General features: G+C 52.2%; 1 protein-coding gene, 1 long non-coding RNA gene and 1 pseudogene across 6 annotated transcripts in view; 2 read left to right on the top strand and 1 right to left on the bottom strand.

Moving 5' to 3' along the window:
• LOC140896845 (uncharacterized) overlaps positions 1-16,558 on the top strand; it is an 87,846-nt gene extending 71,288 nt beyond the window's left edge. Inside the window, exons 2-3 of the long non-coding RNA XR_012154620.1 lie at positions 7,801-7,963; positions 16,257-16,558. This is a non-coding gene — a long non-coding RNA (uncharacterized lncRNA). The remainder of the gene's footprint in view (positions 1-7,800; positions 7,964-16,256) is intronic.
• Positions 4,469-16,527, bottom strand: LOC140896844 (tyrosine-protein phosphatase non-receptor type substrate 1-like). 5 transcript variants are annotated; one of them, XM_073308861.1, is made up of 7 exons: positions 16,491-16,527; positions 15,834-15,979; positions 11,574-11,954; positions 7,781-7,882; positions 7,656-7,677; positions 7,134-7,176; positions 4,469-4,940 (listed from the first exon to the last, which is right to left on the bottom strand). In XM_073308861.1, the coding sequence occupies exons 2-7, from the start codon at positions 15,904-15,906 to the stop codon at positions 4,803-4,805; spliced, it is 759 nt and encodes a 252-aa protein (XP_073164962.1). In that variant the 5' UTR covers positions 15,907-15,979; positions 16,491-16,527; the 3' UTR covers positions 4,469-4,802. The 5 variants fall into 5 exon arrangements, with proteins under 5 accessions (XP_073164962.1, XP_073164960.1, XP_073164963.1 ...); XM_073308859.1 differs by having other exon boundaries at positions 7,781-7,897; positions 11,580-11,954; XM_073308862.1 differs by having other exon boundaries at positions 11,580-11,954.
• A 668-nt stretch (positions 16,559-17,226) lies between the features above and the next one.
• LOC140897147 (signal-regulatory protein beta-1-like) lies at positions 17,227-23,400 on the top strand (annotated as a pseudogene).
• The last annotated feature ends 1,042 nt before the right edge of the window (positions 23,401-24,442 follow it).

The raw sequence follows: 24,442 nt of genomic DNA, 5'->3' as shown, positions 1-24,442 counted from the left end.
TTTAAGTGATTATAAGTCAAAGCACAACAAGTCAGATTTGGTCAAATGAAATAAAAGCAAAACACATTCTAAGCTGATTTCAACACTTTCAGTGTCCTTACAAAAGATGCTTCTCACCACAGGCTGGCTGGTTGCCCTTCAGCCAGGCTCTCCCCTTTGATCAGGACTTCCATCACTTGTAGATGGAGGTGGAAGAGAGAGGAAGAGCATGGAAAACGTCTCTCCCTTTTATCATGTTCTTTCTTCCCTCTTGGCTTAGCCCCCACCCTTCAGGGTCAGGTGAGCATTACCTCATCGTAGTCCCAAACTGACAAAGGGAAGGAGGGTGACTCACTCGAGAGTCCAACAGATCCTTTGTTGCTGCCTAGGCCAGAGTCCTTTGTTCCTGTGAGGCTGGGCTGAGTTTGTCCCATTCATGCCCTGATGAGGTGTGAACTGCCCCTCTGCTCCTGGAGAGTTTTGCCTGGGCTTGTTTTACTCGATGAGGACACATTTTCAGCCTCATAACTATATACATGAAATTACAACCTATAACATTACTATAACAACAATGCTCAGAGCCTTCCAAAGACACCGGACATGACAAACTTTGCATTGGATACCACACAATCATATTATAAGGATGAACATGGGGTGCAGGGTGTTCCCCCGAATACAGAGTGTCAGTGATTCAATTCAATTTATTTGACACTAAACCTGGATGTTCTAAGTGCCACAGGTGGTTGTATTGATGGGGCCTTCCTGCATTGTAGGAGCTGTCAGGGGGAAGTTGGGAGTTTTGGTAGCGAGTATGGGGGGCAGTAGGGCACTCAGGGTGGTGCGTGAGGCCCTGTGGGAGCCATGGAAACCTGGGTACCTTTGCTAAGATCATCAGCAATGAATTAGCACCAAGGCTCCAGGGGCTAGACTGTGCCACCTTGGGGGCATGGCCAGCTCCCAGCCCCACGCAGAGTGTATACGCGTTGTGCGGACGGCTGTAGTGTTACAGACACCATGAGCACTTGCCCCTCCTATCTGCATGGCTCCAGGAGCTGGGGGCAGTGCAAAGCCATCAGCTTGTTCCCAGGGGGTTGGATGGTGAACAAGGGAGAGGCTAATCAATATGGTCGGTTGCTTTAAAAAAAGTCAGATGAAGTTGTGAATCAGGAAATTTACTTTTGCAAGGTAAAGCAACAACCTCCTCCCCCTGTGTCTCTCCTTCCTGCACGATCCCTGTAGCCTCTGAGAGCCTGACCCCGTAGCGTACAAATGCCCCATGCTGCTGGGGGGCGATGCACAGTGCTCTGCTAAGCAGATGCTCCCTTACATGATGCTCATTGACAGCAGGCCCAATCTGGAGGGGTGCTGAGCTCTCAAAACTACCGTCGACGTTCCTGGGAGCTGCAGAGGCCCCGCACCGCTCGGGATTTGGCCTGCTGTTTGCAAAGCGCGTTGGGATTCTCTGGGAGGAAGACGCTTTATTAAACGCATGATATTACACAAGCTGAATGCTCCAGAAGGCTTTGGATGTGATTAAGAGCTACAGGCTGGAAAGGCAGCTTGAGAGGCCAAGTTACACGAGGACAGTTCTAATACAATTAAGTAGCAAAAGCGCCATAAAAAGAGGCAGACAGCCAGGGTACGGAAAGCACTTTCCCTGTTAACCACCAGAGGGAGCTCTTATATTAATTAAGTCTCTATTTGCTATTGGGGATGGAGAGTTTATTTTGCCCCTTATTAGACAGGAACCAGTAGGAGGCTGAATTTGATACAGTCTTTTTGCTGGGCTGTGAAAGGGCATTAGCGTTTCCGAGTATTGAATGGAAAGGGACGGTCTGTGAGTGAGGCCAAGGAAAGAACCTGGCTTAACACGATCTACTCATCTCGAGTCCTCGCTCCGTCTATGTGCTCTCACAGCAGTCGTCTGCAAACCCTGGATGCCGGCTGGGGCTTGGGATTTTAGTATTTGTTTTAAACAGTCTTTCTGGAAATGGATACAAAATTCAGATGCACCGAGGGTTACAAATGCTGCTGGCATGTTCCCTGAGCACTGCGCCGGATTCCGCCTCGTTTATATACAGCCAGAAAGAAAAAGGAGCTCAGCTCTGTCTTGTGCAGAGGTGCTGTAGGGTTCAGATCCGCATTTATTACTAGTCTAATCTCTGTGCTACAGAAGATGCTTGTTTGGTGCCGGGTGATCCTCTTTGGATACCCGTTCAGACACTATGCATGTAAACTCCCCCTATCATTTCCTGCCCTTCATTTGCATGCAGAGAAACTCTCAGGCCATTCTTACTCCTGACGCTAATGAGCAGAGCAGGCCGCTCGAGGGTACACTGGAATCATATCCAATCCCTTCTGTGATGAGAACACAATCTAGCACCCCCCGCAGCCCTAGCTCACAGGGCCTGACGCTCATGTCATCTACGCCGAGGTGAATCAGGAGCGATTCCACTGAAGCCAAGGGGGTGAGGGTTTCCCTGGGGTAAGTGAGAAAAGCATCAGGCCTAATGAATCTGTGTCTGTTTCAAATCGTATCCTTCATCCAAATCTGCTGTTCACTATAAAAATGAATCATGCAGGGCCAGATGGTGCCTAGCCCTTAGATGGGGGCGTGGAGGGGGTGGGCGGCGGAAGGACCCTTATCCCCACCCCCTTCCCTGGCTTATGTAAGTGTAGCGAAAATTACAGCCCTGGCGTGTGCAGGGGTTACTCCCTCCTTGTTCCCCTGGTGCAGACAATGCCAAGACTCTGCCCCATCTGTGCATGAACCAACGGAGCTATCTGGGCATGCGGGACTTCGCTGCACCCTGCAAAGAAGGCAGCCGGGACGCAGCCGCTGAGCATCTGCAAACTGCTCTGGGCCTTCACTGCAGCCAGTGGAGCTACCCTGATTTATACCAGCTCAGGATCTGGCCCCATGAGGCAGAATGCCTCCCACTGCTCCTGGCCGGGCAGTGCAGCTTCATGCCATCCCTCACTAGGGGCTGCACCAGCAAGGCCCCATCCAGCCCTTCATTATGGAATCATTTCCCTCCAGTGACTATTTCAACCCTCCTCTCCAAAGTGCCGAAAACACCGCGGGCTCCCACAGGTGCCAGGAAACCTTCAAACTGGGGGGCTGATCCCCTGAAATGGAAGGTCCTGCACAATTTAGCAGCCCCCTTCATCATCTTCAAAAGGGCCGTCCCCTGGTGCAGAGTTCCTTTAGTCATGCTGGCTGTCTAGCCTCTCGGTAGGGCAGTGTCTACAGCACCGTAGTGTAGACGCTCCCTACCGTGATGGGAGGGGTCTTTCCATCGATGAATATAATCCACCTTGCCGAGGGGGGGAGCTAGGCCGACAGAAGATGAAGCTGCGTCTACAGTGGGGCTTAGGGTGACCTAACTACGTCACACAAGGCGCGACATTTTTCACAGCCCTGAGTGATGGGGCTGGGTCAATCGAATTTTTAGGTGTAGACCAGGCCTATGATTCCTAGGTCATAAGGCTAGAAGGTTTGATTGTGGTCATCTAGTCTGACCTGTGTAACACAGGCCACAGGACTTCCCTGCATTAATTCCTGCTTGAATCAGGGCAGATCTGTTAGAAAAAAACCCATCCGGTCTTGATTTTAAAATTGCCAGTGACGGAGAATCCACCATGGCCCTTGGTAAATTGTCCCAGTGGTTAAAATGTTAAAATGTCCCTGTTAAAATGTATTAGTCTGAATTTGTCTAGCTTCCACTTCGAGCCGTTGGGTTGTGTTATACTTTTATCTGCTAGACTGAAGTGCCCTTGCTTATCGATGAGTTCCCCTTGTAGGTACGTACAGACGGTGACCAAGTTGCCCTGTGGTAGGATGGGTTCTCCCGGCCCCCTCCCCTGCCAGGATGGGGTTAAAGAGCTCCTCTGGGCCCACACCAGCCACCGCTGTGGCTTGTCAAGCCTGGAGAGGGGCAGCCCCTTGAAAGGGGGGATCCAAGCCCGGTGCAGGCTGGCACTCGGAGGAAAGCAGGGCTGGAGCTCCCAAACCCCTCTGAGAAGGAGCTGTGGGTCAGGAAAGCTGCTGAAGAGCTTCTGCTGCTGGATCCTCTGGAGAGGTAGAGGGGCCATCTCCAGTTTGCTTTGCTTCCCCGAGAGCCCAGGGTCCCCCCAGGCGCCCGAGGGGTTAGAAACCCAGCCTCCCTTCCCAAGGGCGATTTGCCTTGCGCGGGGCGAGCCCGGGCTGTTTTGTGGGCTGCAGGATTGTTTGGTTTGTCATTTTGGACCGCAGCCAGGAGCCCCCACGGATGTTGGGCAGGAAGGGGCGGTGTGGGGGCGGGGCCTGGGGGTGGAGGAACCCCTGGGAAAAAGAGAAGTCAGCCCTATGTGTGTGTCCCACCCTTTGAAGACTTCCTCCTAAGAGCAACCTCAGAAATCACAGGGGCAGTTCTTGTGCTGGCCTCCGATACCATCCGTTCAAAGGCCGCGGCTCAGATTTCACAGGGCAAATCGCCGTTGGCTCTGCTTAGAGAGAATATAATTGAAATCTTTAATTGTTTGTGAAAACAGGAACATGCCAGGTGGCTGCTGACTTTCCAGGTCATGAGTTCCCCCGATTCGGAGTCACACCCACGCTGACAGCGAAATCGAAACAAAGTGCCAGGGGGAACAAGAGACGCTGTGTCAGTTCCGGGCCCCCCCACGGGGAAGACCTTGAGTGACTCGGATGATAGAATTTTAGAACCTGCCCTCACTTCTCCTTTCTCGCTGTGCCCGGCAGAGAGCTGCAGCTTCCTTCTCCGACAGCAGCTCTTTAAGTCTTTCTCCGAGGCTGCCCAGAGCCACGCTGCCTTCTCCCTCTACGTGGCAATGGCCGGGGTTACCTTAATGGCCGCGTATTCAGAATGTTCTTCTGGGGCGCTCTGCTTGGGCTGCTGGAGCCTGGCCGGGTGCTGCAGGTCAGCGTAGAGCACGTCTGGGTCTTTGTCATCACTGGGCTAAAAAGAAAGGGTTCATGAATTGGTTCCTGGGTACAGCAGCGAGCGCTATGTACGCCCTGAGTTATGCATGAGCACGTGCACGGTATGGCATCCCTGTGTTTATAAGAACAAACTGCCCTCTTCTTATCCCTCTTAATTACTCCCTGGCCCGCTGTTGTGCAGCTTTGCACCCAAAGAGCAGAGAGGAGGAAAAGCGGAGAGATTGCAAAGTTACTGTCAGCCCAAACCGACCAGTTTCCTCCCCCTGCCCTCCAAGCAGTTTATTTCTTCAGCCCCTCTCTGCTCACAGCACATACAGCCACCAGAGCGGTCCTTGTGTGCCCTGGTTTGTGCTGGATGCTGCACCGTTCAATAAAACATCCCCACACGGCGTGCAGGCTCCCGACTTCTCTGGGTACAGTCCACGCCTGGCACCGAAGGGGTTAATGCCAGCTGGGCTGCCAGTGAGTCACACACTCAGACGCCAGGGTTTAAAAAAAGAACGCGGAGGCTCTAGAGAAACCCCAACAGGACCCTGAGCCCAGCGGCTGAAACACCACCCAAGCTGCAGTGTGCCACGGGGGAAGTAGCCACAGGCTGGAAAATCTCCCCGTGTCTGAGCAACAGCAGGGGCAGGAAGGGGTTAAACTCTGATTCCAATGCAAGCCAGGAAAATCAACGTGACCCCTTCCTGGGCCTGGTGCTGCTCCCCGCTGCAGCCCCATTACTGGTAACGTCTGGGAGTCGTCAGGATGGCCGTGGGCACGTCTGCGCAGCGGTCGGAGCTGTGATTGCAGCACGTGTAGGCATCCTGAGCTAGCTCTCATCCAAACAGCTTGTCAAGATGGCAGTGTCGTGAGGGTGGGCTGGGCTTGCCACCTGAGCATGTACCCGGGTCCCCAGGGCGGCATGCTGCCATCCGTGCCACCATGGCCACACTGCTACTGTTAGTGAGCTAGCTCGGGTTTGTCGACGTGCCGCAGTGACACCTGATTGCAGTGTAGACAGGGCCAGAGAGGCCCCTGGTGGGCATGTCCCCCAGCTAGGCATAGCGCATAAGGCTGCTGTCATGTGGCCCTACGCTCTCTCCCCTCACAGCCCCCACTTTTGGGGCATCCCAGGGGAGGGGGAGGGTGTGACAGGGTGCGAGGGGGTGTGGCTGGCATGCAGAACAGCCCCCTCGCCCCAGTTGCTCCTGTTGTGCACAGCACAGAGCCTGGCCCCATGTTACTGACTTCTCTTTCCATGGGAATTACCGTGGTCCCTTCTATCCTCTGCCTGTCTCCAGGGGGCTGCTGGGTCAGCGTGCGGGTGCTGGGGGTTGGTGGCCTGTGCCATACGGGAGGTTGGGCTGGACGATCTGGTGGCCCCTTCTGGCCTGGAACTCTGTGATCCCGGTGTTTCTAACAGCGACGATGGGGCGATGAGCCTGACTCTCCCCCGGTTACACTGGTGTCGCTGTGTTGGCCTCAGTGGAATTACTCCCGCCTTCCACCAGTGAGAGGAGACCCTGGCCAGTGCCTCTGCGTACTGCTGGGAGGTGGTGCAAGCTGGAAAGTGACAGCCCAGATGGCCTCTTGGGCCGCTCAGTGAACCCATTTGGGAGATCACAAGGGGAGCAGCCGGGCCCCTGCGCCCCAGCTGGGGTTGCTGCGTTGGGTTTTGTGCAGCCTCAGACATCCTGGGAACAGGACCAAACCCCCCCAGCCCCTATGCATCAGGCCAAAACCTTGCGGGCCTGATCCTAGGAAGCAGTGAGGAGGCCCAGTGCAGGTGGGGGTAAGTCTCCACTTAAAGCTGAGGGTGCGATTCCCGGGTCGAGGAGACACACTCATGCAAGAGTGAAGCCACGGGCATGGCCACCCTGAGACCATGCCTAGGTCTTAGACGAGTGTGTACCCAGGGAGCTAGCCTCTCCCACTGCTCCCACTGCGGCAGCTACACTCTGGTGTTAGCACCCAAGCTTGATCCGAGCCAGTGCAGGTTACATGTCTCCTCAAGCTGGGAACCACACGCCTAGCTTGAACTGTGGACGTGCCCAAGAGGGCCATAGAATCATAGAATATACGGATTGGAAGTGTCCTCAGGAGGTCATCTAGTCCAACCCCCTGCTCAAAGCAGGGCCAATCCCCAATTTTTGCCCCAGATCCCTAAATGGCCCCCTCAAGGATTGAACTCACACTCTCCCTTTGTATCAGCATCACGTCATACCTGGCTCTGAGTCCTCGTGGTATCCGGAAAGGGAGTCTGAGACCTGTGGGAAAGAGAATCCTAATTAGACACAGATAAGAGGATTTTGCCCCCCCAAGAACTGAACTGTGTAGAAGAAAAGGAGCTGAGTCCATCCCAGGGACAGAATCTGGCCCTGGAAGTTTGGCTGGGGTTCTTGGCCAGACATGAAATCGGCTTTGTATTCGGGGGTGATTTTGGAGGCGGACATTCTGTGCGCTTGCTTTTTATATTGCTTTGCTGGGCTCTTAAATACCAAGGTAACAGGTGCCAGAGAAACACCTAGTCCCAGCATAGATACAAACTACTGGAGTCCGGCTTCAGGTAGAATTCCAGTCACAATAAGCAGACACAGCAAAGTGTTATGGATAAAAAGATCTTTTACAGCACAACATGCTTTGAGGGAATTAAGCCAGGAGGCTGTTGGGTCAGACAGAGAGAGAACAGGTGAGACTGCGTTAGTTTGACTAAGAGTTGTTGAATTAACACCAGCTTTATACAGACCTGGCTGTGGAGGGGCTCCTGCCTAGATGGGCAGAGGAAAGAAACAATGAGGTCAGTTAGTCATGCTAGGACCAGCAAATAGCCCTGGAGTAAATGGAACAGGCTGGTTGAAATGTTGCACTCACCTCTCTTCTTTCTCACAAAGAAGTAAGTGGAGACAAGGACTAAAACGACAAGGAGGACACAGACTGCCCCGGCAGCAGCAGACACAGCAACCTGGTGGCGATCTGGGAAAATAAAACCTAGAGGCACAAGCTGCACTTCAGGGGTTGGCAGAGACCATTCTGCAGTGCATACATAACTGACTGGTGAGTTTGTCTGCGATGCTTCTGTAGCGCGGTCCACAGTCACCTTCCAGGACTCCCTAGGAGCCTGGGTACCAAAAAGGAATGGGAATGGCTCCTTTATGAGCATGCATTTGATCTAGGTGGTGTTACTGACACCTGGTGGGAGGATGCACACTATTGGAATGTTAAAATCAACAGTTACAACCTCTTTAGGAATGTATGAGGCCGGCGGATTGCTTGAGCTCAGGAGTTCTGGGCTGCAGTGGGCGATGCTGATTGGGTGTCCACACTAAGTTTGGCGTCGATATGGTGATCCCTGGGAAGCTTGGGATCACGAGGTTGCCCAGGAGGGGTTGGGCGGGCTGGTCGTTGGGGTTCTCCAGGATATCAGCTGTGAGACCCTGTTGGGGGGTGACTGTGTCTCTTTGGGACTGGATCCAGGCCCTGCTCCTGTAACGGCCGAGGGTTTGAATTTGAATCCAGGGAACCAATCGGCTGAGATGGAAATGGTCAGTGTAGCTACTCTGAAACCTCTTTAGGAAAGACAGAATGGGCAAAAGGGGAGAGGGCGTGACACTCTATATCAAAGATGGCATTACCTGTTTCACTGATAACTTAGAAGAAAATGATTTTGAATGCTTATGGATCAATGTCCTAACAGGTAAAGCATCAGATGGGGTATTAATTGGAGTCTGCTACAGACCCCCAAATTATACTAGGGAACAGGATGGGGCACTTCAATTTGAGTGACATATGCTAGGGGTCTCATACTGCCAGTATTAAAACATCCTTGGAATTTCTAAACATTATAGATGACAATTTCCTAACACAAAAAATGTTGCATCCAACACAGGGGAATCCTATATTACACCTTGTCATGATAGATAAAGAGGAACTGAACACAGAACTAAAAAACAATGGTATCTTAGGTACAAGCCGTCATGATTTGATCATATTTATGATGTGCAAACAGAACAAAGTCCAGACAAGTGATATAGATATATAAATGTTGCTTTCTAAGGGCCAGTTTCAAAAAGCTGAAAATAATTATGAGCCAAATCATGTGGGAGGAAGAATTTAATCAGAAAAAAGTGAATAATTAGGAATTGTTTAAGAACACTCTACTAGATGCCCCAAAAGCCACAATTGATAAAGAAGGCCATGTTGGTTAAAAAACCTACCTAGTTTAAAGAGGCAGTGAAGGCAGCTATTATTTATCTATATCTATATAAATAAAACAATTGGAAGAAAAGGAAAGTTGATACTAATGAATATAAATCAGAAGCTAGGAATTTTAGAAAATTGATAAGGGAAGCAAAGGGATACAAGGCAAAATCTATGACCAGCAGAGTTAAGGCAATAAGGAGTTTTTAAAATATATTAGGAACAAAAAGAATCCTAACAATGGAACTAATCCATTACTTGAAAATGGTAGAATTATCAGTAATAATGGAGAAAAGGCGGAAGTGTTCAATAAATATTTCTGTTCTATACTGGGGAAAAAACATATCATGTAGTCATGTCATATGACAACACTCTTTCCATTCCACTAGTGTCTCTGGAGGATGTTAAACAGTAGCTACTAAAGTCAGATATTTTTAAATCAGCAGGTCTGGATAACTTGGATTCAAGTGTTTTAAAAGAGCTGGCTGAGCAGCTCACTGTACCAATAATGTTGATTTTCAATAAATCTTGGAACACCCAGGAAGTTCCAGAAGACTGGAAGGAAGCTAATGTTGTGCAATATTTAAAAAAGGTCCCCAGGATGATCTAGGTAATTATAGGCCTGCTGTCTGACATTGATGCCTGGCAAGATGATGGAGCAGCTGATATGGGACTTGATTAATAAAGAATTAAAGGAGAGTAATATAATTAATGCCAATAAATGTGGGTTTATGGAAAATAAATCCTGTTAAATTAACTTAGTATCTTTTTTTGATGAGATTACAAGTTTGGTAAAGGTAATAGTGGTAATATACTTGAACTTCTGTAAGGCATTTGATGCAGGATATTTTGATTGAAAAACTAGAAAAATATAAAATTAACATGGCACACATTAAGTGGATTAAAAGATGGCTAACTGATAGGTCTCAAAATGTAACTGTAAACCAGAAGTCATCATTGAAAGAGTGTGTTTCTAGAGGGATCCTCCAGGGATCAGTTCTTGGCCCTACACTATTAAACATTTTTATTAATGACCTGAAAGAAAAAATAAAATCACCACTGATAAAGTGAACAGATGACAGAAAAATTGGGGAATGGTAAATAATGAAGAGGCCGGGCCACTGATACAGAGCGATATGGATTGCTTGGTAAGCTATGCACAAATAAACAATGTTTTTTAACATGGCTAAATGCAAATATATACATCTAGGAGCAAAGAACGAGGCCACATTCACACAACTGGGGACTCAAACCTGGGAAGCAGGGACTCTGGAAAAGATGTGGGGGTCATGGTGGCTAATCAGCTGAACATGAGCTCCCAGCACGATACAGTGGCCAAAAGGGCTAATGAGATCCTAGGATGCATAAACAGGAGACTCTCGAGTAGATGTAGAGCGGTTATTTTGTCTCTGTATTTGGGACTGGTGCAGCTGCTGCTGGAATCCTGTGTCCAGTTCTGGTGCCCACACTACAGGAAGGATGTTGATGAATTGGGGAGGGGTCAGAGAAAAGCCACGAGAATTATTTAAAGGATTAGAAAACTTGTTTTACAGTGATCGACTCCAGGAGTCCAATCTGTGTAGCTTAACAAAGAGAAGGTTAAGGGATGGCTCGATCATATTCTATAAGTACTGTACCTACATTGCAGAACACATATTTAATAATGGGCTCTTCAGTTTAGAAAGGTAGAACATGATCCAATGGCTGGAAGTTGAAGCTAAATAAGGCGTACATTTTTTAACAATGAGAGGTTTCAGAGTAGCAGCCATGTTAGTCTGTATTCGCAAAAAGAAAAGGAGGACTTGTGGCACCTTAGAGACTAACCAATTTATTTGAGCATAAGCTTTCGTGAGCTACAGCTCACTTCATCGGAAGTATTTTCCACTGAATGCATTGGAGGAAGTGAGCTGTAGCTCACGAAAGCTTATGCTCAGATAAATTGGTTAGTTTCTAAGGTGCCACAAGTCCTCCTGTTCTTTTAACAGTGAGAGTAATTAACCACTGGGAAAAGTTCCCTAGGGTTGTGAGGATTCTCCATCACTGACCATTTTTAAATCAAGACTGGGATGTTTTTCTAACAGATCCGCTCTAGGGATTATTTTGGGGCAGTTCTCTGGCCTGTGCTATACAGGAAGTCAGACTAGACACAAAGGTCCCTTCTGGCCTTGGAATCTACGTTAAAAACCCAGGCCAGGATCCAGGGGCGCTGCGTGGCGACACTGGGCAGCCCGGGCTGTGTTAGTCTGGAAGCTGGAGAACCGCAGGGGGTGCCTGCGTCCTGCAGCCTTGCTGAGATTCATCCTTATCTCTGTTACTGCTGAATCCGGTGTCTTCTCTACTGCACAAGGCATGTTACAGCTACAAGAATAGCTAACAGAATGGGCAGGAAGAGTTTGAGCTGGGTTTGTTCCCCGCCCTGGTCCCAGCCCCCGGCGGGCAGGGGCATGTGGCTGGGATGGGAGCTCACCCTCACCGCTCACAGTCACGGCCGTGCCCGCGCCGGATCTAATCTCCTCATCGCTTCCCGACCCCTTCTTATCCTCCTCTCTGGCTCCCGACACCTTCTTAAACTTCACACAGTGATAGGTCCCGGCGTCCGCAGGGCGGGTGTCACTGATGCGGATGGTGAAGTCTGTGTCAGAGCCACGAACAGCCCGCGTCACCCGGGGGAATGATCCCGCCTGTGCATAAACGAGCTGCCGGTCCCCGCCCGAGCCCTTGAACCACTTCACGGGTCCTGCTGGAGCGAGGCCGGTCACAGAGCAGGTCAGAGTGAGATTCTCTCCCGCGGACACCCACACGGGGTCCTGGGGCTGCAGCAGCTGGAACTCCTCGGCCCCCCCGGCCCCTGCAGCGCAGAGACAGTGGGAGGGTTTTAGTTAATGACAGGGATAATGCGTTGTTATTATTCCTGATATTGGGTATTATTTGCACAGTTCTCCCAGCGTGGTCGGTGAGACCTTCCTCTCCACCCACGAGGAACGGGAGACGTGGTTTCGGAAGCCCTCAGTAGATCTGGTTTCAGAGTAACAGCCGTGTTAGTCTGTATTCGCAAAAAGAAAAGGAGTACTTGTGGCACCTTAAAGACTAACCAATTTATTAGAGCATAAGCTTTCGTGAGCTACAGCTCACTTCCTCAGATGCATATCGTGGAAACTGCAGCAGGCTTTATATATACACAGAGAATATGAAACAATACCTACTCCCACCCCACTGTCCTGCTGGTAATAGCTTATCTAAAGTGATCATCAGGTGGGCCATTTCCAGCACAAATCCAGGTTTTCTCACCCTCCACCCCCCCACACAAATTCACTCTCCTGCTGGTGATAGCCCATCCAAAGTGACAACTCTTTACACAATGTGCATGACAATCAAGTTGGGCTATTTCCTGCACAAATCCAGGTTTTCTCACATCCCCCCCACCCCCATACACACACAAACTCACTCTCCTGCTGGTAATAGCTCATCCAAACTGACCACTCTTCAAGTTTAAATCCAAGTTAAACCAGAACATCTGGGGGGGGGGTAGGAAAAAAACAAGAGGAAACAGGCTACCTTGCATAATGACTTAGCCACTCCCAGTCTCTATTTAAGCCTAAATTAATAGTATCCAATTTGCAAATGAATTCCAATTCAGCAGTTTCTCGCTGGAGTCTGGATTTGAAGTTTTTTTGTTTTAAGATAGCGACCTTCATTTCTGTGATTGCGTGACCAGAGAGATTGAAGTGTTCTCCGACTGGTTTATGAATGTTATAATTCTTGACATCTGATTTGTGTCCATTTATTCTTTTACGTAGAGACTGTCCAGTTTGACCAATGTACATGGCAGAGGGGCATTGCTGGCACATGATGGCATATATCACATTGGTGGATGTGCAGGTGAACGAGCCTCTGATAGTGTGGCTGATGTTATTAGGCCCTGTGATGGTGTCCCCTGAATAGATATTGGTCAAACTGGACAGTCTCTACGTAAAAGAATAAATGGACACAAATCAGATGTCAAGAATTATAACATTCATAAACCAGTCGGAGAACACTTCAATCTCTCTGGTCACGCAATCACAGACATGAAGGTCGCTATCTTAAAACAAAAAAACTTCAAATCCAGACTCCAGCGAGAAACTGCTGAATTGGAATTCATTTGCAAATTGGATACTATTAATTTAGGCTTAAATAGAGACTGGGAGTGGCTAAGTCATTATGCAAGGTAGCCTGTTTCCTCTTGTTTTTTTCCTACCCCCCCCCCCCAGATGTTCTGGTTTAACTTGGATTTAAACTTGAAGAGTGGTCAGTTTGGATGAGCTATTACCAGCAGGAGAGTGAGTTTGTGTGTGTATGGGGGTGGGGGGGATGTGAGAAAACCTGGATTTGTGCAGGAAATAGCCCAACGTGATTGTCATGCACATTGTGTAAAGAGTTGTCACTTTGGATGGGCTATCACCAGCAGGAGAGTGAATTTGTGTGGGGGGGTGGAGGGTGAGAAAACCTGGATTTGTGCTGGAAATGGCCCACCTGATGATCACTTTAGATAAGCTATTACCAGCAGGACAGTGGGGTGGGAGTAGGTATTGTTTCATATTCTCTGTGTATATATAAAGCCTGCTGCAGTTTCCACGATATGCATCTGAGGAAGTGAGCTGTAGCTCACGAAAACTTATGCTCTAATAAATTGGTTAGTCTCTAAGGTGCCACAAGTACTCCTTTTCTTTCAGTAGATCTGGGCACTCTGACGTCTGTTGGGTTTAACCGTTTACCTCCCTGCACTCTGCTCCAGCCTACCTAAACCCCTCACCTTGCTGAGCCCCGGGAAATCAAGATGGGGGGTTGTTCCCACCTGAACCTTTAATGTTCCTTGTGCTGTAAACAAAAACCAAGTTACAACCCCGGGGCAAATTCCCAGCCTGGGCCTCCACGCTGGCATGTCTGAAATCAGCAGGTACAGACGGGCGTTTGCCCAGGCAGATGGGTGGTTGGGCACCAAATTACCCAATTCATGTGCACAACTCCGGGACTGCATGTGCAAAGATTTGTGGGGGTGGTGGGTAGGGGGAGTGCACAATTTGCATGCCCTATCAGATGCCTTGTTGAGGCTGGCTGGATGCTTTGGCCCACAGGCCCAGACTCTGCTCTTGAACTGGCTTGTGTTGGGATTGGTAGCCCTTAGATCCAATGGGATTATGTCCCCCCAAACCCTGTGGCAACGCTGCCCAGCAGCCCCCATGCACCCTCTTCTGGAGCTTCACTCCATGGCATCGAGCCCTTATGGGCATCCGGGGAGCAGCTGCGGGGCCGAGGCAGCCTTGTCAGTGGGGTTCCCATGGAGCTGTGCTGCCAGGGGCTGGGGAGGGCTGAAGAAAGCCCGGGAGTCGGCTTGAAGCCGCTGAGCTTGGAGGCTGGTGGCCATGGTCTCCGATGGATCCTTCGAGATCCACAACGTTTGGGGTTAGTGCTGCTGGGGGCAGAACAAAGCCTGCCCTTTCCCTGCCTCATCGAAAGAATTCAGAGAGCCACCCTGGGCACATCCCACGGCTGTTAGGGCAGAGGGGCTGAGTCTGGTTCTCTCGGCGCAGAGTCTGGGGCACGTCGTGCGTTGCCATGTTCCTGGCTGGACGCTGGTGAAGACACCTGCTCCGCCGCGGCAAAACTGGCTCCTAGTGTTGCTTGTGCCGAACAGGCAAACCTGGAAACCACGTTCCGCGCAGAGAGACTCTGCAAGTTATGGCTGTGCATTTCTCTTCCCCTTTTTTTATTTATAAACTCGGGGTGGTCGCACGAAAGCAGGAACTTTGTCTCTTGAAGAGGTCATGCGTTATTGCTGGTTATTCCCCACCGGGAGCAGCTGGGCTGGGAGATCATCAGAGCTGTGATGGCAAAGGGAGAGGGGAGGGGGAAGCGGACGGGTCAGATCTCTGCTCAGACCAAGACCCTGTTCCCCTGCATTTCTCGCTGAGAGGGAATAAGCCCCCGGAGAGGCAGCAAATGCGGGAAGAGGCGGGGAGGACTCGTTTCTAAGTACAATGGTTTTCAGGAGTTTTCTGTCCAGGGTCTGCTGCTCTTTAAGAAGCTGGGTTCCAGCAGCTCTTCCAGGACTGACATCACTCGGTGCTCTGCTGTAAAACCGAGCAGGCAATATGGGAGCAGCTCTGCCGGGACTCCATGCAGCCCAGCTCTGCAGGAGGGAGGTCACAGCAGTGCAGGGCTGGGTGCAAGGAAAGTGCGCAGGACATGCGTGTGCTGCCTGATCTGTGCTGTGGGCATGTACCTGGAGCAAAACTGCAGAGGAGCTCCTGGAAAAGAGTCCAAGAACTGTGATGTTTTTGCAGAGTTGAGTCCCATTCACTGGGAAATACATGGAAAGACCTTTCACCTTGCAACACTGCATCCCAGCCTCCCCGGGAGGGTAAATGCTCTGCGGTTATTTTAAACACTTTTGTTACCCCAGTGCTCAGAGGACCCAGTCAAGACAGGCGCAGCTGAACACTGTACAAACACATGGACACGATCCCGCTCCAAAGAGCTTATAACCCGAAAAGACACGTAACGTGCAAAAGGGGAAGGGAGGGAGAGGTCAAACAGGGACTTTTTTTACACACACACACACCCATTACAAATAGTTATCTGTCTCCCCCCTGCACGGAGATCCCTAACTGGCTGATTTCTTTCTCTGCTCCTTAGCCCAGCCAAATTGTATTGCAAAGCCCCCATCGCTTGCCCGCTTTGTACTCGCCTGACTTGTCCATGGAAGAGACACCCAGCAACAAGCTCAGCAGCTGAAGCCACGCCGACGTGCAGAAAGCCATTTGCAGGGCTGTAGGTTGGAGACCAGTCAGCCCTGTGGGATTAACAACAATGGTTTGAGCTCAGCCAGCTCAGCTGGCAAAGGAAAATGAGAAGTCACAACAGGAAACAGAAACAACTGGCACATGCATAATTAACACATTCAGAGCCTGCCCTGCTGCTTGAGCCATCGCTCAGGAAAAGAACTGGCTGTGCCCAAATTCACGAAGAGTTAAAACACTGGGAGGGAATGTTTATACAGTTTTAACACTAGGCATGGACCTGAAGTGGTATCTCAGATCCAAACCCCTTCAAGGCAAGGGTCTCATGTTCATCACTCCATCCATTTACTTCTTCGTTATCATTATTACAGGGTGCTAGAGGACACAACAGTGTCTGGGCCCCATTGTGCTAGGCACTGGTACTGGACAGTCCCTACCCCACAGAACCTGCTGCCTAAGAAGCCGAGACAGACAAGGGGCAGGAAAAAGAAGGTGCTGCTTTCCCCACTGCAGCACTGGAGACAGAAGCCCAGAGACAGTAAGTGATTTGCCTCAGGTCCCAGGAGGTGACTCCGTAGCAGATATGGTGAAAGAACCCAGCTCACCTGTGCCGTAACCACAAGACCTTCCTGGCTCCTGCAGTGAGTTCTGCATTGGATCCAAAACAGGAAAAGACCCGTTTCATGGCCCAGGTTTGGCTCTCCAGAGAAAAACGGATCTCATAAGATCTCCACCATCAACCCCAACCCCAACCCCAGCCTAGACCTAATCCAGATCCAACCCCACCTCCTTGGCCCATTAACACGGTTCAGGTGCTGTGAGTGGCCAAGTGACTTCCACCCACTCAGATGAGCAATGAAGGGGCCCATCAGATTAACAGCCCTGCTCAGAGAATAGCTCCAGAACAGGGGTCTCAGGGCGTAGCTGAACATGCCGTGGCTGGTAAATTCTCTGGTTTGATTTTTTTTCTGGGGGGAGGGGGGAGATTTCCTTGTTGGGGATTCCCAAAGAGCAGCACTCTGCCAAGGCCACCTCTCCCCACTTAAATACCCCAGCAGTGTTAGCATGGGTGCTTTATTTCATGGTGGTCAGAGGGCTGGACTATCTGAGGCTTCATGAGAGAACACGGGTCACCAGCCGCTTTGCTGTAAGAAGTAAAGTTAATAGTAAGGAAAAAACAGTTTAGCCTGCACAGATTCAAAACAGGAAGTGTCACTAATGCAATCCACTTCCTTCTGCATCAGGGGATGGTCTGATCCTTAACTCCGAATTCTCAATATCTCTTGAGCCAATGGGGAGCTGGCAAAGGCTGCAGTGTTGAAGGGTCTTCCCACTGCCACCATGATGGCTGTCTTGACCCAGACGTCTGGACTGTCTCGGCCATGCCTGGTGCTGCTGCTTCTCCTGGAAATCCCCAGTAAGAGACTCATGTATTGCCCATGTGGGCACAAACCGTCTAGACTGTTTTCCGGCTCCTTGCAAAAGTGATAAGTTCCAGATGCGTCAGTGGAAGATCTAAGCCCTTGTATTATTTTATACCATAAGAGGAAACTTCTTCCTGACCCCAGCTGGTGATCAGCTTGGTCCTGGCAAGCTGTTCTCTGCCTCCGTCCCATCGCAATGGAAGGGGTTCTGTGCGTGTGCAGAGATCCTGTTTGGATCCAGGAGCGGCGCTGGGACCTTATGGTCCAGCCCCATTTTCACAGATTCTTCTGTCTTACTCCATTCTTTCTGCAGCTCATGTATATTGAGAAATTGTCTTCACTGAGCTGCCTAGACCTTTGTCCTGAGAAATTACAACAGGGTCAGAATCCATGAGCATGCACTGCTCCTCCTGACCGCACAATCCCCCCTCCCCAGGTTGATCAATCAGTTTGTTTTCTAGCTGTCACCTGGCTGTACAACTGCTCTTGTGGATACTTAATATATACCCAGAAGATCATCCAGCCTAATACTGAGCCCTGGGTTCCCATCCCCTTTCCAGCCTGAGAACTGGTCATTTGTTCCTACCCTTTCATTCCCTTCTCTTCACCTGACACCTCTCACCCCAGAGTTGGCACCTGAAAAAGTCCCATGGGGGAGTTTACAATGGTCAAGTCTGTGAGAGTTTCATTTACTCAGCACTTTGCTACAGAGCTGGGCCAGCCAAGTGGGGCTGCCATGTCTGGGTGGGGCTGTCTGAGGAGCAAAGTGTCTCTCCCTTTATGGGAAGTAGGTGACACCCAAAGCAGTGCCCTCCTCGCTGGTGCAGGGGGGGGGTCGGGGGTGTTCTGTAGGGGTGTGACCAGCAGGGTGTGTGCATGGGGGGGGACGACGGGTGTGTGCTGTAGGGGTGTGACCAGCAGGGTGTGTGCATGGGGGGGACGGGTGTGTGCTGTAGGGGTGTGACCAGCAGGGTGTGTGCATGGGGGGGACGGGTGTGTTCTGTAGGGGTGTGACCAGCAGGGTGTGTGCATGGGGGGGGATGGGTGTGTGCTGTAGGGGTGAGACCAGCAGGGTGTGTGCATGGGGGGGGGGTCGGGCATGTGCTGTGGGGGGATCGGGCATGTGCTGTAGGGGTGTGACCAGCAGGGTGTGTGCGTGGGGGGGTCGGTAGTGTGCTGTAGGGGTGTGACCAGCAGGGTGTGTGCATGGGGGAGGGGTCGGGGGGGCTTGATGCTTCTCTCTTCTCTTGCACCCCCTCCAGAAGGAGCTGCTGTAGCTGCTGGCGGGGGTGGGCTGGTCTGTACAGCCCTTCGCAGCCTCCAGCCGAACAGGCTGCGACTCATTCTTAAACCCACCTCCCAGGATTGCTCCCAGCACCAAGGGGTTTTACCCTCCCCTCCCAGTGCCCTGGGCATCCCCCTGAGAGACAGGGAACGAGGACCAGGCAGGCTGGGGCAGCTGCACAAAGTTAGCACCTCCTTGGCAGAACTGACCTGCAGCCAGACACAGTCTTGGGGTGAGTCTCCCCCTCCCACCCCCCATTCCCCATAGGGCTCTGGCTGTGGGCACGGAGCTCGGATGCAGCCATGGAGTTACTGGGTTCTTCTTCCTTTGCTATGAGACTTCCCCATTCCTAGCAAGGACTCTCCTAGTTTTGTCCTGTCCCGCCTTGGCATGAGCTATGGGGCAGGGGATGTGGCTCCCCCGATCTCAGGCTGTCCCTGTGGGGAAGCGGGCCCCATGGGGCGGGGGGATGGGCTCTCAGTCGCAGAGGGATCTGACTGATAAACGCTTCTCCCTGCAGCCAGCCCCTCGGCCCCGTCCGTGTCCAGCTCCCACAGCGGGGCAGAGCTGGGTCCCCCAGTGACTTTCACCTGCAAGTCAGGAGGATTCTCCCCCAGAGATATCGCTGTGACCTGGCTCAAAAAGGGTGCCAAACTCCCAGCCCCCCAGCCCCGGGTTCTCCCCGAACACGAGAGCGTCTCCTACAACATGTCCAGCACCGTGTCCAGAGCCTGACCCCAGGAGACGCCCGCTCCCAGCTCACCTGTCAGATAGAGCACAGCACCTTACTGGCTCCTCTGCGTGGGACCTACAACCTCAGAGATGCCCTGCGAGGTAGGAGCCCAGCCGGGGCCGACCACCGGGGGCTCCGCTACTGGGGGGTGTGAGGGCAGAGACGGACCCATCGCCCTTTGGGCTGGTTTGAGAAGGGCCCTTCGCCAAGTAACCAGTCTCATAGCAGCACTTCAGCAGTGCCCAGAGCCTCCCACCTCCAGCAGTGACGGAGTCCAAATCAGGCTAAGGCATCTGCTCCACCCCAGCGTTGGGGGGCAGGGCTGGATGAAGTGGGGAGAGGCTCCCTGGCGCATTAATATCCAGATTCAGATCTGGAGTCAGCAGCTTGTGTCCATCTCTTACTCTCAGGCTCTTTTAATTTTGGAAGATTCCCCCTTGGGCTGGGATTCCTCCTGATCCTGTTCATCCCAGAAGGGAGCCGGGAGGGCTGATCATCTGAAACGTCTCTGCCATGCAGGACGGAGGGGGGTATTGCTGGGGGCATACTCCAATGAAGGAGAGAATTGAACTCCCCTGTTGGTGGGGAGTGGGATGTGGGCCACGGGGAAGGGATGTTTTTCAAGTCTTGAAATATCCCTTGGAATCAGCAGGAAAAGGAGCATTTCTGTACATCGAGATTTCCATGATGTTTTTCATTTGTTTGCCAGTTCCACCCAGGCTGCGAGTGGGCACTGACCCGCCAGTGCCCGTCGCAGTGAACGAGTCTGTGACATTCCCCTGACGTGTGGAGGGGTTTTATCTGAAGGATGTGAGTCTCACCAGGCTGGAGAACAGAAACGAGACGGGTTAGGAGAGTACTCCCCCATGACTGAGAGTCCAGACGGGACATATACACTCCAGAGCTCCCTGAAGGTGAACTCAACTGAGCAGAGGAATCCATCCGTGTTCACCTGTCGGATTGTGCACAATTCCCAGCCCCCCGTCAGGCAAGTGAGACGCTGAGGATCTCCGAGCCGCCTGCAGCACCTGGTGGAGGGTTAGATTTGTCCCAGGCAGGCAAAGGGGCAGTTCTAGGAACCCCCTTGTCTGTGTAAAGGAGAGAGGCCACTGTACAGATCCCAGTCACGCCTCAGACGCATGAGCAGAAGCTCCCCAGGGGACTCCTGGCCGCTTGCTGATCACATAGATTTCTACTGCAGGTCACTGTCTGTTTTCCAGCTGCGCCTTCTGGATCGGGCTCTTCCTGGAGAAGGTGCTGACTGCCGCCTTCCTCCTCTTCCTCTTCCTGAGAGGAAGCGGGTCACGTAGTAAGTAAACACTTCCTTCCTGGGATTTACCTTGGGGAAGAGCTGCCAGGGCAATGGAGCGAGTGGGAAAACTCAAGGCTGCATCCCCGGAGCAGAGTAGGAAGAGTTGACACCATGCAGGGACGTCAGCACTGGGGGACACCGGGTGTCTGCAGGATGCTAATCGGATACAACCCCTTGCCCCTCTGGGTTAGCAGCTCGATTCTGGCCCAGAACAGTAGGGACCAGAGTCTAGTGCTTCTCTGATGATTCCTAGATGCCACAACATATCGCTAAGTAACCATGTCCCTGGGCCCCAGCTGCCACTCTTGTAGACAGGATCTGCAGCCAGGCCAAAGCTCGTGTTGACCTGGGAAACAAATTCCTCCCCGCACCCCGCACGTGCCCAGGTGCGGGGCCTGCTGGCCTGGGTGGAGGGACAAGGGAGCTTCATTTTTCCTTGGCTTCTCCACGTCACCCAGGTTAGAGCGCGGTGCCCCTCTGGCGTCCCCACAGACCCGAGCGTGTCTACCCTGCAGTCCGAGGGGTGACTGCTGCACCTGGGGGGCGCTCTGAGCCAGCTTTGGCCTCGCTAACTCCACTAACATAGCAGTGATGGGCGGCAGCGTTCAGCGGCTGTACTCTAGGGCCCTTGGCCAGCCAGAGTCACTGCCCCAGACAGCCAGCTGGGTAAGGGTGAGCCCTGCTGGGCCCAGACCAGGTGGGAGATTTTCTTCTGTTGCTAAGCATAAGGTCCCAAACAGGTAGCTGCTGGCAACCTTCCACCAGCGTATTAACCCTCTCCCTGCCCAGTCAACTCCTCCCTGGCATTACCAGGGGCTGATTCATTTCTCAGTGGTGTCTATGCAAGTGGCCATGCCCAATTGCTGTCTCTGGGGTGGACTCCTGCAGGACTCCTCCTTCGTTACAATGCCGTGTAGCTGATCCCACGAGGAGTCCTTGTAGCACCTTGGAGACGAACCCCTGTATTTGGGCATAAGCTTTCGTGGGCTAGAACCCACTTCATCGGATGCGTGGAGTGGAACATACAGGAGCAGGTATAAATACATGAAAAGATGGGAGTTGCCTTCCCAAGTGTGAGGTCAGTCTGCAGCTGATGTAACATGCCCTCCCTGGTGGTGGTCCCCAGGCCACCCTGCCTTATCCCCAAGACAAACCCCAGCTCGCTCCACTCGGGGCTTCCCTGTCCGGGCCAGCCCAGGTTCCAGCCCAAAGCTGGTGGCACCCTCCCGAGAAGGTACCAGGGGGACAGCTGTAGTTCTCCCCGGTCTTAGCCTTCTCAGTGCTTCCTGCCGTCCATACCCTGATCTGGGACCTGGAGGGGTCGTCCCCTGTCCTAGGGGAGGGGAGTTCAATTTCCAGCTTCTCATAATCACAGGAAATTTCAGAAGCAAAGTCTCAACGGACCTTTTTTCTCAGTTTAAACCTTCAGCTGGATGATGATTTCCCCTCCTGCCTGGGTGCGTGTGGCCGGTGCCCTGGGGAGCCTGCTTGCTGGGCTGGGTTACTGCTCAGGGAAGGTCATGGACTGGCTCTCCTCTTTCATCTCTTTGGTTCTTTCCTTTTTCAGCCCCACTTCTGTTTCCTGGTTTCCTTGCACCCTTCGCTGCCTGCCAACTTCTCCGTCTGCACCTCCCTCCATCCCCGCAGTCTGGGAAATGAGTTCATCGATGGAGCTGCAGTGACCCCCGCTGGCCAGGCCAATGGAGCCCAGGCCTCTGATGAGCTGTACCTGCCAAACTCACCCACCTACTGATGGAGCAGCCAACAGGGAATTGCTGACCTGGCTCCCTGCCCCCTTCACCCTGTCTCTCTGTGCTGTCTGCATTGACCTTCACTTCGGGGAGAAGAGCTGAAATATGGGGTACAACGCACATGATTCTGGTGGAACACACACTGTGTCTATGAGACCCAATGGCCCTGGAGCAGTCCCCCTGAGTCCTGTGGGTTCGACCCTGAGGGTCAGACTCTTGCTCCCAGGGCTGGCAGTAGCTGGGCGTTTTGAAGATGTGATGCCATGACTTGCAGGAGAGAACTGGTTGAGTGGATCTGCCCTGGCCCAGTGATGGAGCAGCCTGATCAAACCCTATTATCCTCCTGTAGGAGCCCTCTGGGCCTGATTCTGAGATGGGAGGGATGAGAAGACACGGTGGTAAATGAAAGCTGAAGTAAGGTGAAAATGAAGTGATTCGCTGCACTCCCATTTCCCCTGTTAAGCACCCGCCTTCTGCTCTGGGCAAGGTTGGATCCTGTATCTGACCCTGCTGGTCTGTGCTCTGGGACACGGAGGTGATGGGAGCAGGGAGCCCAGACCATCTGTAGAGTTGGCTTGTGCCTTTCGTGATTCTGGACTCTGGCTGGAGCCTCCTGCCTCTGCTTGGCCATGAAGAGGCAGGAGAAATTTGTGTAATAATTTCTGGCAATGCTTGAACTCACCCCTGACTGAAGAGCTGGGGTGGGGAGACGGGAAATGTCACGGAGCAATTCCCTAACATTTGTAGCTGTTTTAAAGTCCCATGTCTCAGGCGGGCCTGGGTGGCAGAAACCCCCTCCACACACTGTACAGGAGCATCTTTTACCCCACCTGAGAGAAGTGTCTGTGAGTGAATAGATAACATAGCGACTCATCTGTTCTTACCATTTGTCATTGCTTGTGTTATTTATAAAGTGGCTACACGGTTATAGTCTGTCTGGGAAACCTGTCTCTGTATCCAGAAGAGCCTGGAGACTTAAGGTCGGGGCGCACGGTTTATCTGGACACTAGGACGGTTCATGGTGTATTCACACCCTTTGTGCTGGCTGGTCCCGTTTTGAATTTCAGACTTTGCTGAGTCCCTTTGGAGTTCTCTGGCCACCCACCCTGATTGGTCCTTGTAAAACCAAGTGACACGCCCAGGGTCAGATCTCCTGGGTCGGCCTCCCAGGCTCTGAGTGTACAGTCCGCAGGGACCAGGGGCCTTGGCACAAGCAGGGGAAGCTGAGCACCACCCAGCTTGTTCATGTGCCAAACTGGGGGAACTCCATGTCCAGAGGGTGTGGCCGATAAATGGGCCTGTGCAATTTCTGGAGATAAGTTGAAGCCACCGAAAAGCCGGGCCCAAGGTGTTTACTGCCAGCAGATGCTGCCCTGGGACTGCTTTGGGTTGGGCATTGTAGTCCACCGACCCACGCGCATCTTCTCGCAGCACCAATGGCAACTCTGTCCCTACGGCCCAGGTGGGCTGACATTTTCCAGAGACCCACAACGAACAACACAACCTGCCTCCCTTTTGTGGCAGCCAGAGGCCGCTGTTGGCAGAGGGAGGCCTGGCAGTGGGGGGGCCAGTGGAGTCACCCCACCAGGGAGCTGGAGAGAGCTGCGGAGGGCCCCAGAGCTGGTGCAGCCGTACAGAGCTTTCTGGCTGATGGACCTGGCTTCTGGTGGATACAGCGAGCTCCACAGTGTCTGGGGCCAGACCCACTGCTGCTGCTATGGGGGCAAAGGCCACTCTTTCCTCTGCCCTCGACAGAAGAATTTAGAGGCAATTCCCTGGCCCCGCACAGGATTTTATGGCAGGAGGTTTTGATCTGGCCCATTGGGTCTGTTTCTCTTGGCAAGTCTCAGGTAGGCTGTGCAGAGTCTGGGGCTGGATGTGGGTTGGATGTTCATGGCTGGAGGGTGGGGAGTCAGTTTTTGAAAAATGATTAAACTAGCAGTATGGCTGCAAAACCCAAAGCTCTTGTGTCACGCCCTTCGCGATTACAATTCAGAGACCCGTCACCTTGCTGCTTGGTGCTCACTGGAATGTTTCATGGCAGACGTAATG

The sequence above is a fragment of the Lepidochelys kempii genome, chromosome 13 (assembly GCF_965140265.1).
Source record: "Lepidochelys kempii isolate rLepKem1 chromosome 13, rLepKem1.hap2, whole genome shotgun sequence".
Lineage (NCBI taxonomy): Eukaryota > Metazoa > Chordata > Testudines > Cheloniidae > Lepidochelys > Lepidochelys kempii.
Note: the sequence above shows the minus strand (reverse complement) of the source record. Positions and strands in the feature narration are given on the sequence as shown.